At 39.5% G+C, this 16,844-nt stretch overlaps 1 protein-coding gene across 4 annotated transcripts in view; it reads left to right on the top strand.

The window, feature by feature from the left end:
- Positions 1–677: 677 nt before the first annotated feature.
- LOC308400734 (cell adhesion molecule 2-like) overlaps positions 678–16,844 on the top strand; it is a 170,686-nt gene continuing 154,519 nt past the window's right edge. For 3 of the 4 annotated variants that reach the window (XM_080888653.1, XM_080888655.1, XM_080888654.1), the window contains exon 1: positions 678–964. In XM_080888653.1, the coding sequence (XP_080744779.1) occupies positions 904–964 (61 nt within the window). In that variant the 5' untranslated portion in view covers positions 678–903. Of the gene's footprint in view, positions 965–1,694; positions 1,736–16,844 lie in introns of those variants that run through there. The other variant, XM_080888657.1, reaches the window with a different exon arrangement.

The following is a 16,844-nucleotide window of genomic DNA, read 5'->3' on the forward strand; positions in this document are numbered from 1 at the left end:
TGTTTCTGTTGTTACCACACGGTGCTCTTTAAGCTGTAAAACTTTTTTCAAGTGATAATATGTGTCGCAGTGGCAGTTATTTCGAGTCCTCTGGTATTGACAACAGAGCTTGTTTGGCTGCTCATAAAGCTTTTATGGCTCTAGGGTAGCTGTTTAGAACTGTCTAAAATTGTTAAATTAGCTCTGCTAGCTGTGGGCATATTTTCATGCATTAAATCTCTGGCGTGGTCGTTTTTGCACTTTTTTTAGTTCAGTCTACTGACACTAAACAGAGAGCAAGGATCCTCCACTTTAGAGCATTGGAGGCTCGGTGATGTGATGGCCAGGACTGGATCCTTATATTTTTCCCCATATGCATAAACTCTAATCATATTCCTGCAGAGGCCTATTGTTCTGCTGTGGTGTTTAGAAAATGATGAGATTAACAAAAAAAAAAACAAAAAACTTGTCACATGACTACCGATGTCCCTTCTAGAAACTGATGTATCAAAGTAACTGCGCTCTACGGCGTAATTGTTTCGACAGTGTACCGGAGATCAGAACTATTTCTAGGTGTTCTCCATTGGTGAAGCGTCTTCATTAGTCAAAAAGCGTGGGCGGGACTCTTGCTCTCTGCAGCGAGTCAAAGAGAAAGGCAATAAAGGGAGGCAGGATCTGCACTTTGCCGACGAGCATCTCTGCCGTCCTGCTTCACTACAGTGATCACTGCCCCCTGATCTGCGAAAAATACACAGGGACTCCTCAGAAAAAGGCAAGAGTTCATCAATGTAACTCCGGTCAGTCAGAAACTGCGCCGTTCACCTGGATAAGTCCACCTTGACGAGAGAAGAGATAAAGACAGAATAAAAAGAGTCAAACGCGAGTGGAGTGTTGACGTAGAATTGCGAAGGAAAAGAGAAGAATATGATTGTCAAGCAGTACTTGATGTTCATCCTTTACAGCCTCTGTGCAAGCGTCTTTAAAGGTGAGCACTGGATGTTGCTGTGTAGACGGGCGTGGTGTGCGGGGAGGTGGTGGGTGCGTGAAGTGTAAAGATCATATGTGATCATGTCACACGTGAGTGCAAGTATTCGGTGAGGGGAGAGTTGATTTTCCCATAAAACGATGTGTTTGCGCAGCAGTTTTAGGCGCAGGACGAGCTGTCGTTGTTCACTGTCAGAGCCGAGTGTGCTGGAATGCCTGGAAGTTGAATTGTGCGGCGCAATGAGAAGCAGAATGCGGCTGCACAAGTTTTTGCATCGGCGACAACTTATATATTGCACTCCCTCCGGGATTAAGTGACAGATAAAACACCGTGCTGCGGATGAGTCGATTATTGTCGCGCATGGTTGCTTGGTTCATCCGTTTAGGCTATGCCCGCTGAAACTGACAGAGCAAGCCCAAAAAAGAGAAAAAAGAAAGAAGAATGTTACAGTAACCGGTGGCGTGTGTCTTTTTCCCTGTGAGTCCGGTGTCATTGAGCGGATCACGATGAAGTCACGCCATCGCGTTTGTTTGGGCATTTTGAATCATTCCACACATGACTTTAAATGACTGAATTCACAAAGGTGATAACAAGTCTTCGATGTGGCAAAGACTACATTTCCGTTAAGCGTTCGTTAAATGTAGCTCTGTTAAATGTAGCGAGAACTGTGCCTTGCGTGTGTGCTTGTGTGTGTGTGTGTTTTAGGAGGGATTCTTTAGGAGGCACAAGCCATGTAGTTACTCATTTAGAGTTGGGCGGCTGGGGACGCAGGTAAGGTTGCATGCATGACGCTTCTCTGCAGCCAGGGATCGTCGTCGCCTCATGACGAGTCCCCAACTCCCCACAGACTGTCCCGCTCTTGGACATGCTTGCGCAGCCACCGCCCTATAGGCGACCAGTGCGCATAACGCCTACCGGAAGGGGTGGCGGTGGTGGGGGGGGGGTGCTGTCAAGGGGCTTCATATGAGAAACTACCATATCTAAGCAGTTATATCCCCGTCTTCCCCAGTTTAATAACGTGTTGTCCCACATGACATTGATGACATTGTCAGTGCTGATTCAGTACACTGTGCTGATAATAACAACGAGAATGACCTATGATCATCCTCATCACATTAACTCGGCCTGTGGTTTAATTTCCATAAGTCTGAGGCTGACTTCCTTTATTGAGCAACTCCATGAATGATGCCACTACCACCACAGACCATCAGATCATTAGAGCACCTTTAAACAATAATATATGTGTCAGGCTTACTTGCACATCACATCATTGAATTAAAAATCAGTTCTCAAATGAATCAGTTTTTCCAGTATCAGATCACGTTACTGTTAAATAGCCTTTTTCTCTCATGACTGTTATGTGTTCAATAAACTACGTAGTTGGATTGCTTTACTGGACAGCCTAATGGTGAAAAATCGTGTAAGTTTGACTTGAAATGTATCTTTAAATTGCAAAAATACTTATTTACTTTGCCCCGATGCACGTTGCCTTGTGCTATTCTTGCTGTCCTTTCCTTCAGCAGGATTTTGTCCAACACTTTTACCTGATCTCACTGAGCTGTGGAAATTGAAATTCCATTATGAGGTGTGTACAGCTGTGATCTAATCATACAGACAGCCACTTCCACTTCCCGCCATGTTGCCTTAAATGTGACCCCACTGAAGAGGAATATGAATTCGAGTTAAATGACCATGCGTGATTTAGCATGCTTTGGAGTCCATTAACTATAAACTGTGTAATGTTACATAACTGCTTATTTAAAGTGTTCTTTTTAAAAAAGCATGCCTTTTTAGCTGACTTTCCATTGTCTCTGCAACCCTTTTCATCAGTTCAAGTCAGTGTAGTTTGAAAATTAATTTGCTGACACACAAAACTTGATTTTTGTTTTAAATGCTGCCTGGTATTGCAACACCAACCACTGGGAAAACGTAGCTTTAATAGTGCATTCAGTCTGAGCATTGACATTGAAAGCATTGCTTTTATAAGCTGTGTTGTAGGAAATGTATTTACCTGTAAATATAACTATCAGTCATGTTTTTAAAGGAGGTGAAAAAGACTCTGCAAACATCCAAATGGAAGAGTTTATCAAATAGTCCTTGCTTACAGAGCCTTACAAGAACACATAAGTGGACTTAAAACTCTGTGTCCCAGATTTACTTTCTGAAGCATATTAAATATTTTTGAAGAAGATTTTCAAAGCTATATTGAAATAAATAAAAAAGGGTTCATTGGTAGAAAAAAGTACTTGGTCTAAAAACCTATGGTATGCTTTGGAAAAGAACGATGTGAATTGTAATTATTGGGATACATGGAAAACTCCTTGTAGTTAGTGTAAGCCTGTGCTGATGCTCAATTTATGAGTATTAAAAAATGTTTGTGTTGCAGGTTAATGGTGGTTTGTTTACACAGTGGACACCAATTGACTAATCATTGAACTCTCTCTTTCCTCCAAAATACATTTGCAGTTTAAGGGTTAGATGCAATTTCACAGATTATTTTTTTCTGAAATGGCACATATATCCCTTTGAAATTTTCCAGCAATTAATCAGGTACACTTCTGTCATAAACAAAGGTATCCACCTTCTACTCTCAGTCTGGATTTTGTAGATTTTTTTTTAACCATGCAGTACTGACAAACACTCTAAAATGTTGTAGTTAGCACATTCATCCAACGTGAAAATTCCTTGGTTTGAGACCAGGCGTATACACAAATCCCTGGATGCCCTTACGTCAGGAAAGGCATCTGGTGTAAAAATCTGCCAAATCAAATGTGCATCCATCTGCTGTGGCGACCCCTTGTGAATAAGGAAGCAGCTTCTTAATATTGAAAACCACTCCCACAGAAAACAATTACATAGATATGGAATCCATTTTTACAACCTATAGTAAGTTTTTAAAGTTGCCTAGCCTCTAGTGGCGATGTGAACAAGTGCATGTAAAATGCGCCGGTGTCTCACCTTTAAAAATGATAGCATGGCTACCTGTTCCAAAAATGGAGCTTTTCTCATGTGGTGAAAGTTATAAAAGGGTTTGTTTTTACCCAAACCAAAATGTTATGTGGCTAACTCTGACCAAAATGTTTCTTTGTGTATACTTAACTTCACAGCAAGAAAGTGAAACTTTGAAAAATGGTCCAAGATTCAAGTCTCATTTTTCAGTCTCCTTGTCAAAAACTTGGCTGTATTTGTATCCCCTGCTGACCAATCTCCCAAATGCTGACTTTTCCCTCTCTTTTAAAGTTTACATTCCTCTATTGTGGAAGCGCTTACTTTTAGATAGTAGAAACAATTTGATTGAATACTTAGTTTGTAGACTCAGTGTACTCTTACCTTTTCAGGAGACAGACATACTTTCGGTGGCTTTCTGGGAAAATATATCTCCCCAAAATGAAATTAAGAATTTTGTTTTCATGAATGAGAACCTGACTTTTAGGAGACAGGACTGAATTAATGGACTCGTTTTTTTTTAGAGGACAGAGGAGACAAAGTAGTTTTGTTATATTCTAATTTCACTACTTGGTAATTTCAGAGAGCCGCAAAAAAAGTATGCTTTTCACAGCCCACTTTGCATCAGATTTGGGGTAATGAATAGGCAGAGAACAGGGCACAGAGAGTTTTCTCATCTTGCCCAAGAGCTCTGACAGTGCCCACTTCAAGGGCTTCTTAAATATTGATGTTATGAGACTTAGGTTAGACTTAGATGCATCCAATGCCCAGGCCTGTGCCCCAGGACGCTAAAACCTAAAGTTCTGTCTTAGTGGAAATGTAAGAAGTCGAGAAACAAATGAAATCAACACAGCTAGAAAAGACAGGGTACATTCTGGGCTGCACAGTCACCCAAATTTGTTATTTAAATAGCCAGATTTTAAAAACCAAAATGCATTGAAAAATGATTTCATGCAAAATACACACAGGTGGACAATTACAAGATACATGTGCCAGGATTTTTTAAAATTGGTTTGTAGCAGTAGTTTGTGGCAGATATTTACAGAATTTCCTATCTGGTTTTGCTAATTCTTAAATGAAATCCTGATATAGTTGTACACAGAAATCTGGCGTGCATAGAAAACTGATGCTACACTCATTCATTGCTTACCCATTTAACAAATTTCACTGAACAGTTTTTGCGATATCATAGCCTGTAACAGACAAATAAACAAATGGGACTGAAAACATAACCTCCTCAGTGTAAGCAATAAGGTGCAGCATTTTCTGTGTGATCACAGCCTAATCGACAGTTAAATTGCAGTGCTCCGCATCACACACTGCAGTGATTCTGTAGACGACTTCAGCCTCAGCAGCTCTGTTCATGCTCTGTAATGCTGAGAGTTATTTCATGCAGACTCATCCTTCTAGGAACAACTACACTATTAGAATTTGCCTAAATTCATTGCTGGGCTTATTTATGGCTGCAGCCCATAAACTGCTGTACTGCCCAAATGTTTCAAATGCTTCTATGGCAGATAGATATAAAGAGTGTATGGCGCACCCTTTATTAGAGGGCCTGCCTTGTTCTCCTGCTTTGGGTGTGACAATGATGATGTTGTTCCCATACTGTATCTGCACTGGTGTTAACCTACGTAGCGATAATGGTGTATCACTGTATATTTCCCAAAGCCAGCAAATAAAGACAGACTCGTCAGAGGCAGGTAAGACGGCAGGCTAATGCTAATTAGCCATGTGGCGTCGCCATGCTTAGCCACTTTGCAGACCTTGGGCTGATTGTGTCATAGATGTACTGTAGGTCTTATGATCTTCACATTTCCTTGTTGGCCACAGCTTCTCTGGTTCGGTCTGACATTCCCTCTTCTCAAGTGTTTCATCACTTTCTTTCATACAGAGCCCAAAAAGCTCCCATACCACCAAGGGAACTTTTCTTTTGTTTGAGCACCGAGTCTTTCATCATTTCTTATCTTGTAAGACATTTGGGCAAGTACACCCCTCCAGGTGACGTTGGTATGTGTTTGACCATTGTGTGTGTGTGTGTCTGTGTGATGGGAGATGAAAATTGGGTTGGGGGCTTAATGAGGGCAAAGCAGAAAATAAATGAAATTTATGCATTTTATCCGCTATCTAGTATTTATTTAGTATTTATTTATTTATTGTCATTGTCAAGAACAATGAAATTGCGTTTGGGGCTTCCATACAACCCCCCAAAAAAGAAGAAAATAATAAATACCCCTTAAAACCCAAGTGTACATATTTAACCCAGTGTGACTCCAATGCAATAAGACAATCCTTAGCAATAATGTTCGTAGAAATTCAGACAAAGACCTGAGAAACATGACAAAATACAACAATGCAACCCATTCAATATTATTGTACTGTGAGATATGATATCAGATATGATAGTTATCTATTTAAGAAAGAGGGGGGGGGGGCAGGAGGGGGAAGAGAATAAAGATATGATGCACCAATGCAGACCAGTTCATTGCTATTAAGAAGTTGGATATGGTTATTGTCCGTGAGAGGGGGGCAGAGAGTTCAGGAGCCTCACAGCCTGTGGATACAGGCTGTTGGCCAGTCTGGATGTTCTGGCCTGTATAGACCTGTACCTTCTCCCTGAGGGCAGCAGATGGAAAAGGTGGCGCGCAGGGTGATGTTGGTCCCGCAGGATACTGTGCACCCTCCTCAGACAGCGAGTGGGGAAGATATTACTGATCTCTGGCAGACTTGTTCCAATAATTCTGCCAGCTTCTTTCACCCCCCGCTGGAGTGCTTGCTGATCGGCCTTGGTGCAGCTGGGGAACCACACTAGAAATCCATACGTCAGAACGCTGCTGATGGCACAGTTGTAGAAGTTCAACATCAGAGATCTGGGAATGTGTGCGCTCCGCAGTCTCCTCAGGTAGTAGAGGCGCTGTTGGGCCTTCCGTACAACTGAGGTGATATGGTTGCCCCAGGACAGGTCCTCGGTCACAGTTACCCCCAAGAATTTAAAACTGCTCACCCTCTCCACCGCCTCACTGCCAATGAAGAGAGGCAGATGGTTGTTATGACCCCTCTTCCGGAAATCTACAATGATCTCCTTGGTCTTTTTGGTGTTTAAGACCAAGTTATTGTCGTGGCACCATGACTCTAGTTGTTGCACCTCTGTCCTGTAGTTTGTCTCATCATTGTTGGATATAAGTCCGAGCACTGTAGTGTCATCTGCAAACTTAACAATGAGATTGGACGCGCAGGAGGAAATACAGTCATGGGTGAAGAGAGTGTATAGCAGAGGGCTCAGAACACACCCCTGAGGGGCACCGGTGTTGACCACAAGGGTGGAAGAGGTGTTCTTACCCACTCTGACACTCTGTCTACGGTTAGTGAGGAAGTCCACAATCCAGTTGCACAGAGAGGAGTTAAGTCCCAGTTGGTGGAGTTTGGGACGGAGTTTGTATGGCCGGATGGTATTAAAAGCCGAGCTGTAGTCTACAAAGAGGAGCCGTGCATAGGTGTTCCTGTGTTCCAAGTGCTTCAGTAATGTGTGCAGCACTGTGGCGATCGCATCCTCGGTTGACCGGTTCTCCCTGTATGCAAACTGGTGCGAGTCCAGGGATGGTGGAAAAGCAGCTCTGATATCAAAATGACAGTTATCAAAACTACAGATAAAAAGAGACAAGGTGATTGAGGATGAATAATTCCTTCATAATGCACAGGAAAAATCTTTTCCCTGATTAGTGAGGGAATTGAGGCTAGTCATTAAAAATGCAAAAGTGCCTTGTAAAGTCTTTGATAGCTTCTTTACCCATTGGTGAAGAGAAAGTGGAGAGTTAAGAGCTGTGTTAAAGGTTTCTTATTTGTGAGCAATATAGTGAGCTTCTGGAGGTAAAAATCCAATTCACATTCTCCATATGGATTTCCATTATGAGCCATAGCCATGTAACCATCCAAAGTAGACTTACTATGAGCTTTGACGCTGATGGTATGTGCTCCTATAGAAACCACAAGTCTGTATGAAAATACTGTTTTATTCACAACTTTGTGGAATATAAGTACTCTATCCACAGTTCTAAACTGAAACATTGACACTGACATTGTTGGAGGTTGTTGTTACTATAGAAATTTTTAAACCTGCAAATGTCAGCTTGCTTAGTGAGCGCAAAACTGCAGAAACCATACAACACACAACACAACCCCCCCTCCTTCAAAATGATTACAACATTGAAATTATGCAAAGGATTGAATTTGAAAAGGTTATAGGTCACTTGGTTGGGATTTGTAATTCTTTATGGGATGAGGGTTTAATTCTTTACCCCTCGGCCGTAAAAAGGCTGATCGGGCGGGCGACATGGACATCCAAGCATGAACGAAGCAATGTAGGAGTTTTAATTTGATACCATAGGTGTATCTACTAAAAATCTCAGTGACCTTAACCTCAAGGTTAAGGGTCAGAGGTCAATATTTCTGAAAATCTTGTGACAGGTTGCCACCCTGATGCAGGAGGTGACTCCTCTGGTTGCTAAAAGAAGGAAAATACTCTTATGGTTTCATCTGTTATTGCAAGCCTTATTTACTAAAGCATGCCAGTCATTTTGTAAATTATGATATGACCAATTTGAGTAAATAGAAGATAAATTAGGGTATGCTTTAGGCTGTGCCTACAGTTGGATTGAAAGTGCACTGGAATACTGAAGGCTCATGATAATGCTGATGACTAAAATGTTTGGTTTGAGGCTTAGAGGACAGGCTTCACTGGCCACTGGCTGTTATATGTATCATGGTGGTTCTGTTGATTGTTTATATACATACAGTCTTATTGTTTCATCTGTACAACACTAGACTTGATCACAAAGACTGCCCATTACCTATAGTACCCCCACTCCCACCCCCATAAACATGCCTGAAACAACATTTATTAATTTAGTTTCTCAACTTTAGTAATTTTTTTTTTCCAATTTTGTTTCACTAGATTTTATGAAAATATAATTTATTTGTCTTAATAATTATGCAAAAATTATATAACATTAATCATTTGACAGGCTTCATATGTTTTCATTTGCACCCACCAATATGAAAAATTTCAAACACAAGCAAAATAACAAAAATTCAGTTCATTTACTATTGTTGGTCAGTGCGCAAGACTCCCACCTCTAACAATTTTGCTTGCACTAAGATAAAAATAATGCAAACAGTTCCCAAAGTATAAAGCAAAATTCTAAGCAAATGAATTTCGGAGGATATGATTCAATCAAGCGTCAAAGGCTCTGCTTTTTGCTTTCGTGTATAGCCCTGCAGTTGTCTGGGGAAACGATATTGTGTCCTATTATAGGATGCTGTGAGGAGTGTGGTTATTTCTTCCGTTAGAATGTTTGATTCCAACAGCAGCTTTCACTGCTACAACATAGATATCAATAACTCTCCTGCCTGCTGATTTATCATTTTGAGTGTAATATAGGATGGCAGTCGGTGCACCACTTCTCATTTCTTTTTTTCCCCTTTTTTCTTTTTCTGAGCATGGAGTTTTGTTCCAGCATGCACTGAAGTGTATTTAAAATCTCTTTAAAAAATACATATTCGACCCAGTCAAAAGTAAAGCCCTAAATGTCACACACAGGGAACCTGTGAGCGTATGCATGGGAGCATCTCCTGTGGGTTGGAATAATCAGTCAGCAGGAATAAGCTGGCTGAGCTGAAGGCGAGGTATGGCAGAGGAAGGTGGTTTACATTCACGGATACCCGTTCACCACTACTGAGGGTTAGCTTATCCCTGCAGATTGTCTCCCAGCTGCCAAGTGCTGGCTCTGATGCTGTGCTTTATGCCACTGCAAATGGTAATCCAGTAAAGGGGACAAATGTGCTCCAAAAGAGCCACTGCTGCCCTGCTTGCTTTCTGTTGACAGATATACATCTGTAGGGATAAGCCTCAAGCCAGAGGCAAATGTGCTCAGACAAGTGGGGAAGGGGCTTTAAGATTAGCAGCTCACTGCCTCAACTATATTCTGCGTGCTGTCAGTCTCTCTTTGCCAAGCTCTTTGTCATAGCACTTTTACACACCATGCCCCCTCTGAGTGGGTATAAGCTCAGCAATGAAGCTGATAGACTGAAAGGGCAATTACACTATTAAAGATTATTTTGACCTGTATTTAAACGAAAAAGGTTAAGAGATTTTTCTACTTCCCAAGGAGCCCGTTCCAAGATACTCATGATAAGTCTAATGCCACAGTTGGTCACACTGAAAATAGGTAAAAGCAGTGCTTACATCAGTCGCTGCCTTCCTGAAGAGGTGCCCGTGTTCACACATCTTAAAGGGGTATCCGATATAAAACAGAATTTACATATATTCCTATGATTTCAGACAGATGAGTCAAAACATTTCCCACTTCCCGCTAAAGCTGGGACCTATGGAGCATTTGAAGTGTTATGTCACAAATCTCAGGTTTTATACTGTGAGACTTCACAGTCGGGAGAGGATATTATATCATCATTTGCAGCCACATTGAGTATTGTATATAAAATAACTAGACGTTTACTGTGCAGGTGATGATGCTGACCCTGCAATTCACTGTAGCTATCAAGCACATAATAGAAAAAATGAGATTGTGGTGTAAACAGAACTGAATAAACACTCAAAACAAAAATCAAATGTCTTAATGTTGCAGTGTTTTCACTGTTTCTGGGATTCAGTTGTAATGCATTGACCTTTAAAGGTTTAAACATCCTTAACAAACAGCAGAATTGAGCCTAGTGGACATTTATTTAATATTGTTCTAAGTAGTTCAAGGCTCTCTAACTATTTAATGGTGAGCTACACATTCAATTTTCAGAGAAAAGGGAATGGTCGAAAAATATTCTAAAAAAATAATTCACAGACTTGAATAAAATCTTTGGAAAATATAATAAAATAGTGTTGATTTCTTTGATGAATGAGTTTCTGCTGTGCTGCTGAGAAGGTGGTAGACGTGTGTTCTGCAAGAGGTTTACAGTCCCTACATTTTAGTATTGTGCCTGAAATGAAGCCTATACTTCATTTTATGCCAGTTTGCGGTGTTGACCTTTATCAATCTCTCTTGGCCCTCATCTCTGTTGAAGTGGGCTTTGTGCCCGACTATGGATGAGCCTGTGAATCTCATTTACCCTGTGTGATGATCTCCCCTTTCTCCTTTTGCTGCAGTCTCTATGAACAAAGTTAATATTTTTTTTGTTCAGAGATGACCGCCATATGACCAACCAGCTATATAATCCGTTTTTCCTACCTAGAAGCTATGTCAACTTTCATTCTGTTGTCCTTTGACAACATAGTAGACATCCTTTCAAAAGCAGTTGTGGTTCTGATAGTGTTTAACACTGCATTTTATGCAGCTATGACTATTGATATGCAAGTTTAGTGCACACGAGCTTTTCTTTCCAAGTACAAAGTTTTGATCTGAATTAAGTAAGATGAGTTCTCGGTGCGTAGGCAGCTGTTGACAAGCTTTAGAGAATGCACAATGAAGTGGCAAATGTTGGCGTTCATGAAAATATTAGGTCTTTTGTTGTAATGAGTTTAGATATCACTTCATTCATCATCAAAACTGATGATGTTGTGTGGAAAATGTACATCTGTTTTAATAGGTTTTGATACAAATTGTTTTCTACTTGTGTTAATTATTTTTTGATTAACTAAGTAATTGTCTATAGGTAAAAAACATGTATGATTGCTTGATATGCCTAATCAGCACCATATAGAAGGATATTGGTTTACAGTGGTGCATACCTCCTGCATGTTTTTCTTTTTTCCTTTAAAATTGCTGAAACTATTAATTATTAAGTAGCAGCTTTAATTTATTTTGGTTGACAAGGCAGTTAATCTTCTGATCATTTCATCTTGCACCAAGCACCTTGTTTTCAAATAGTGCTTGAAAAATATGTCTTTTCTGGACAAAGTAAAGTTGAGACCGCCCCAAACATATTTGCAGAGAAAAGAATACAGCGAGTTTAAGTGCATTTGGAATAAGTGTGCTCACTTTACCATGAGGATTTAATGCTACTATTTTAACGTATTAACTCAGAAAGCCCATCACCTGCACACCGCCAGTAGAATTTTGCATCGCTGGGTTGCTGAGCTCATAAAGGCCCCTCAGTCGACTGCCCCAGCAGTCAGACTGGACGTCTGAGCTCCAGATAAAGGAGGCTCTGTTGTGCTATCTTTGGAAATTTGATAGGTTGCTGGAATACAACTCGCAAGTAATATACTTTTAAGAAGCAAATCATGGCAAATGCAGTTATTCATTCCAGGGTAGTGTTTTGCATTTTATGGCTTCATGATTTGATATGCTTTGTTCACAGTACAAAATTAAAGACAGTGGAAAAAATAAATAAAGATGAAACGGCAAACGTGCTAAGAACAGACTGTTGACTTGTGAGACAGGCTCGTAATAATTTGTCAGGACAAAAATGAAAACCATTTATATTCTCAGCTTGCTGAATCCCTCTCAGGGTTTCAGGAGCTGTAGACTATCTGAGTTTTTTTCTGAACGTTTTGCTGAATACAGACGGGTGTGGATGGCAGGTCACCTGTCCATCAAAGAGGCTATCATACGGTGCCTGGAAAGATTCATGTCATAAGGAAATTTGGTGTCTTCACTCCTCTTTAGATTTCTACATCTCCGTATTTATGAGAAAACTTGGAGGAAGTTGAAAAGGTGAAAAAGATGCCAATGTAAAGAGTACACAAAGAGGACTTTAATTAGAAACGTCTTCATGTCAGGAAATATTTTATGCCATTTTCCCATGTGTTTTGGATTTTATTCTTTGTCCCCAGTGTGTTTATTAATGCAAAATAAGCAAAGAGCCTGCTTTTGTGCCCGAGAGCATCCGGAAAACAGCACCAATCTAACCTGTTTATTTTCTTATTTTATTAAGCAAACTTGCAAGTACTTATGTGTAGACTAATCCCTGCCGTATACACCGCCTGAAGACAGTTTAACATGCAACATACATTTGCAGTTTTCAAGCTCTGCATGCGTTGGTTACATCGCATTTTCTGTTTGTATTAGGAGAGAACAAACAAAGTTAGCACATTAAAAGGTATAGCATCAAACAATTGATCTAATAAATAAGTATTTTCAGGTCTTGGTACTTAATTAATAAGTATATGATTGTTCTAAATCTGGCTTTTATAAGCCCACTATATATATCTGTTGGTATAGATGATGTCCAGTAATGTTCGCACAAACAATAAATCATATCTTAACATTGATGGTAAACATATCCAATTGATTTAAAAAATAAAACGCATAATTATCATAATTCTCTTAATTCTTTTAAAGCTAAACAACACTTTTCTTTTTTCTTTCTTTTTTGCTTACAAAAACAGTAATGCTAAAAATTCTAGCTGTGCTTCAGTGCAAGAACTGGGAAATTATTTTGTTTTATAAATCTGCATGAGTGAGATGCTATCCAGAAAATCTAACTTTAGAATAAAGACACCAAAAGCACAAAGTTAAGCTCATGCATGTTTATACCCTTTTATTGACTTCCTCTTTAAAAGCTTCCCACAGGTCTCTAAAGCTGAAGTGTAGATACTGAATGCAGGCATATTTGCAAGGGAAGGTGGGGGATAAAAGCACTGAAACTCATGTCCTCATAAAGAGGGATCAGCAGTGTGTACGGGAGCTGCATACCGATGCAAGAGATGCCAGTGCTCAGAGCCAGAGAGCATGCTTTGCTTGGGGGGGGGGGGGGGGGGGGGGCCTTAAAGCTGCTAAGCTTAGAGCAAGAAGGGGAAAGTAAGAGAAGGTGTGGAGCAGGAAGGCACACTGTAAAAGGCTGAGAGAAGTGTCATTGTATATGTCTGCTATTTCCTTCACCTCCTGTGACTGCCATTATAAAATGCAGGTTAAGCCATTACATAGAGTAGTAGTACAGCATACTGGTGTGTCAAAGATTTACTCTGGTTTTTGGTAGTTTTGTGTGGAAAAGGAAGAAAAAGGAAATCTGTTTCCAAATTTGAGGATCTTAACATTTGAAAGGACACAGATGAATATATTAGAGCCTTCACACCATTGAGAAGAGCAGTTCAAAAATTAACTTAAGAATCAGAAACAGTGTCACCACCTTGTGCCGCCACCACCACGGCGTGAGGGTGACATTCAGAAGGTGTGTTCACACCAAGGAGTTCACTCTGACACGGAAGAATAATCATTCCTTCACCAAGGCAAGAGCTGAAGATGTAAAAGTGCTTTCTGCATTGTCTGTTTGTTGATTTGTTTGTGACAGACATTATGCAAAAACTGCACAGCCAAATTTCACAAAACTTGGTGGAGAGGTGAATCATGGATGGGCAAATGAAGCAGCCATTAACATCTGGTGCAGTCTGACATAAGAGTGTTGGTCTTGTTGGAAGATATGCGCTAGAGTTACCATTCTAGTTGTCTCTTTTTTACTTTAGGTATGTATCTATAAGATTTACACAGATGGCAAAGTGTTTTAACCAGTCACATTTTGTCAAGTATGAGTTTGACTGAAACTGAAAACTCAAGGTGCTAAACTCCTGAGTGTAAAAGCTCAGCAGAGCTGAAGGTAAGCATATCTGTTTGCATTCCATACCCATTTACAACAAAAGGGTTATTCCTTCTTTTTTACTGTAATTACCCAGCATTCACTGCAGCAGTGAATGGCATTTTTTGAATTACAACCACATATACATTTAAAATCATCACGTGGTACAACACATGGTTTCGCATGGGCCTAAACAAAATATAAAAAACATGGCACATATTGCATCTGGTAAGTCACTGAATGTCATGCTTTTCACTTGCAAACTTGCAAAACCATTTGGTTTAACAGAGATAATTCTCACTATATCTATGGGGCACAAACAGTAGCACGAGGGCTTGGCAAACACAGAGATTCAGCCAGTGTTCCACAAATTTATCTATCACTGATCTAGGCTTCTTAAAAAAGGGTGAACAGCCACATTTGTATGGGACCTGGAGTATTTTAGATTTAGTAATATTACACCAACTGAAATCATAAATTCTACTGTGTAACAGCCTATACATAACGCCACACTGATCTTACAATGTGCACTGAAATGAAGAATAAAGGGTGCAATTAGTTTAGTTTAATTAAATAATTTTGTGTGCTTTGCAGTTCATTCAATTCAAGTAATTACATGTTCTCTGTGAGAGCCTGGGTTTGTTAAATATACCTGCTGATATTTATACACAAGTGGGCTTTAAGGACATACGTTGATTCAGTTCTACATAATTTCTCATCAATTACTCATAAGACCTTTAATTTACAACAGCGTATTTGACCTTGTGGTGTGATATCTAAACTTTAACAACTCCCAGTGTGCATAGTTGTAGGGTCATTTTGAACCTCTTTGAACATTGCAAATTGCTTTTTCTCCCAATTACACCTTCAAAGTGATACTAGACTGTTGTCAGACTAGAAAATCTTACTTGTCACTAGAAATATTTTCCACATAATGCTGCAGTTAAAGAAATGCATAAAAATGTGTACCCAGACTTACTCTAATGGTGAGAATTTTAGAAATTTCTACAAAGGCAGCAGTGTGACATGTTAACTGAGGTCACAGCTCCCTCGTGGCTGTGGCTTCAAAAATATCATCCCTGAAGTTTTGGCATGTGTTATGCATGATTTTATTGGGCACATTTTTTTTCTCAATTTATAAATGGATTCCAAAGGTGTCAAAAATACAAGGTAACATCTTCCAGTGTTTGATACCCATCTGTCTACTATAGGCAGGTATGTCCAGGTATTAGAAAAAAATGATAGTGAAGATGTGCTATTTGGGATGGTGCTGAAATAGCAGGATATAAAGCCAGGATGGATCCTACAATAAGCTCATATAATGATCAGTCTGGGTAGACCCTGCTTTTATGGAGTCAGAGATGATTATACATTTAGTATCCTCCAGTTCTGGTAGAGTGTGAGGATATCTGGTGTAGACCGGGTGACCTTAACTACTGGAGCTGTAGCATCTCCCAGATAATGACCACTCTGAACCCCAGGAGCAAGCCTCATCACCTCATAAATACAGAGACCATATGGACCCTCGGTGGAAAGCTGCCGACAGTCACTTTTCAAATCGGACGCATACTTGTAGGAGGCTTTTGTGCTGAAAAAAAAAAGAGAGATCCAGTTAACATTCGCAGGTTCATGAAAACGGTGTTTTGTGTAGGCTGCAGTTCAGTTACACTGACCAAATGGCAGATGTCTTGAAAAATTGATTGCAATTTTTTTTGAACGGTGGTCTTGACTGGGAGACAACTATATGGTCAGATATAGAAACTGAGCCAGTGGTTAAAAGAAATTGCTTGTCAGTGTTAAAGTGCCCTGTTTGCTGCGAATTCAGGGTCACTGTGTAAAAGATAGCATAGGATTTCTATTTTACAGCAAGGCAACCTTACCAAAACCATAACCAATCAGAAGTTTGACACGTTAATAAAAAAAGGTTTTCTTTTTTTTTTTTTTTTTTTTTTTTTATTAATATTTTTGGATGGACAGAAACATTAATAAATAAATATACAACTGCAATAATCATACTGTCAGTTCTCTGTCCATTTCTAAACAAACAAACAAACTAAGACAAGCAAACAAACAACACACTAACAAAAAAAAAAAAAAAAAAAAAAAAAAAAAAAATTACATAAATAAATAAAATAAATAAAACCCAGGAGAAACAAAATAATACACCGCCTCCTGGAAAACATCAGCAAAAACAAAAACGAATAAGGGTAAAACCCCCTGGTGCAAAAAAAAAAAAAAAAAAAAAAAAAAAAAAATTACATAAATAAATAAATAAATAAAATAAATAAAACCCAGGAGAAACAAAATAATACACCGCCTCCTGGAAAACATCAGCAAAAACAAAAACGAATAAGGGTAAAACCCCCTGGTGCAAAAAAAAAAAAAAAAAAAAAAAAAAAAAAAAAAAAAGGCA

The sequence above is a fragment of the Rhamphochromis sp. 'chilingali' genome, assembly GCF_963969265.1.
Source record: "Rhamphochromis sp. 'chilingali' genome assembly, chromosome: 8".
NCBI classification, from domain to species: Eukaryota; Metazoa; Chordata; class Actinopteri; order Cichliformes; family Cichlidae; genus Rhamphochromis; species Rhamphochromis sp. 'chilingali'.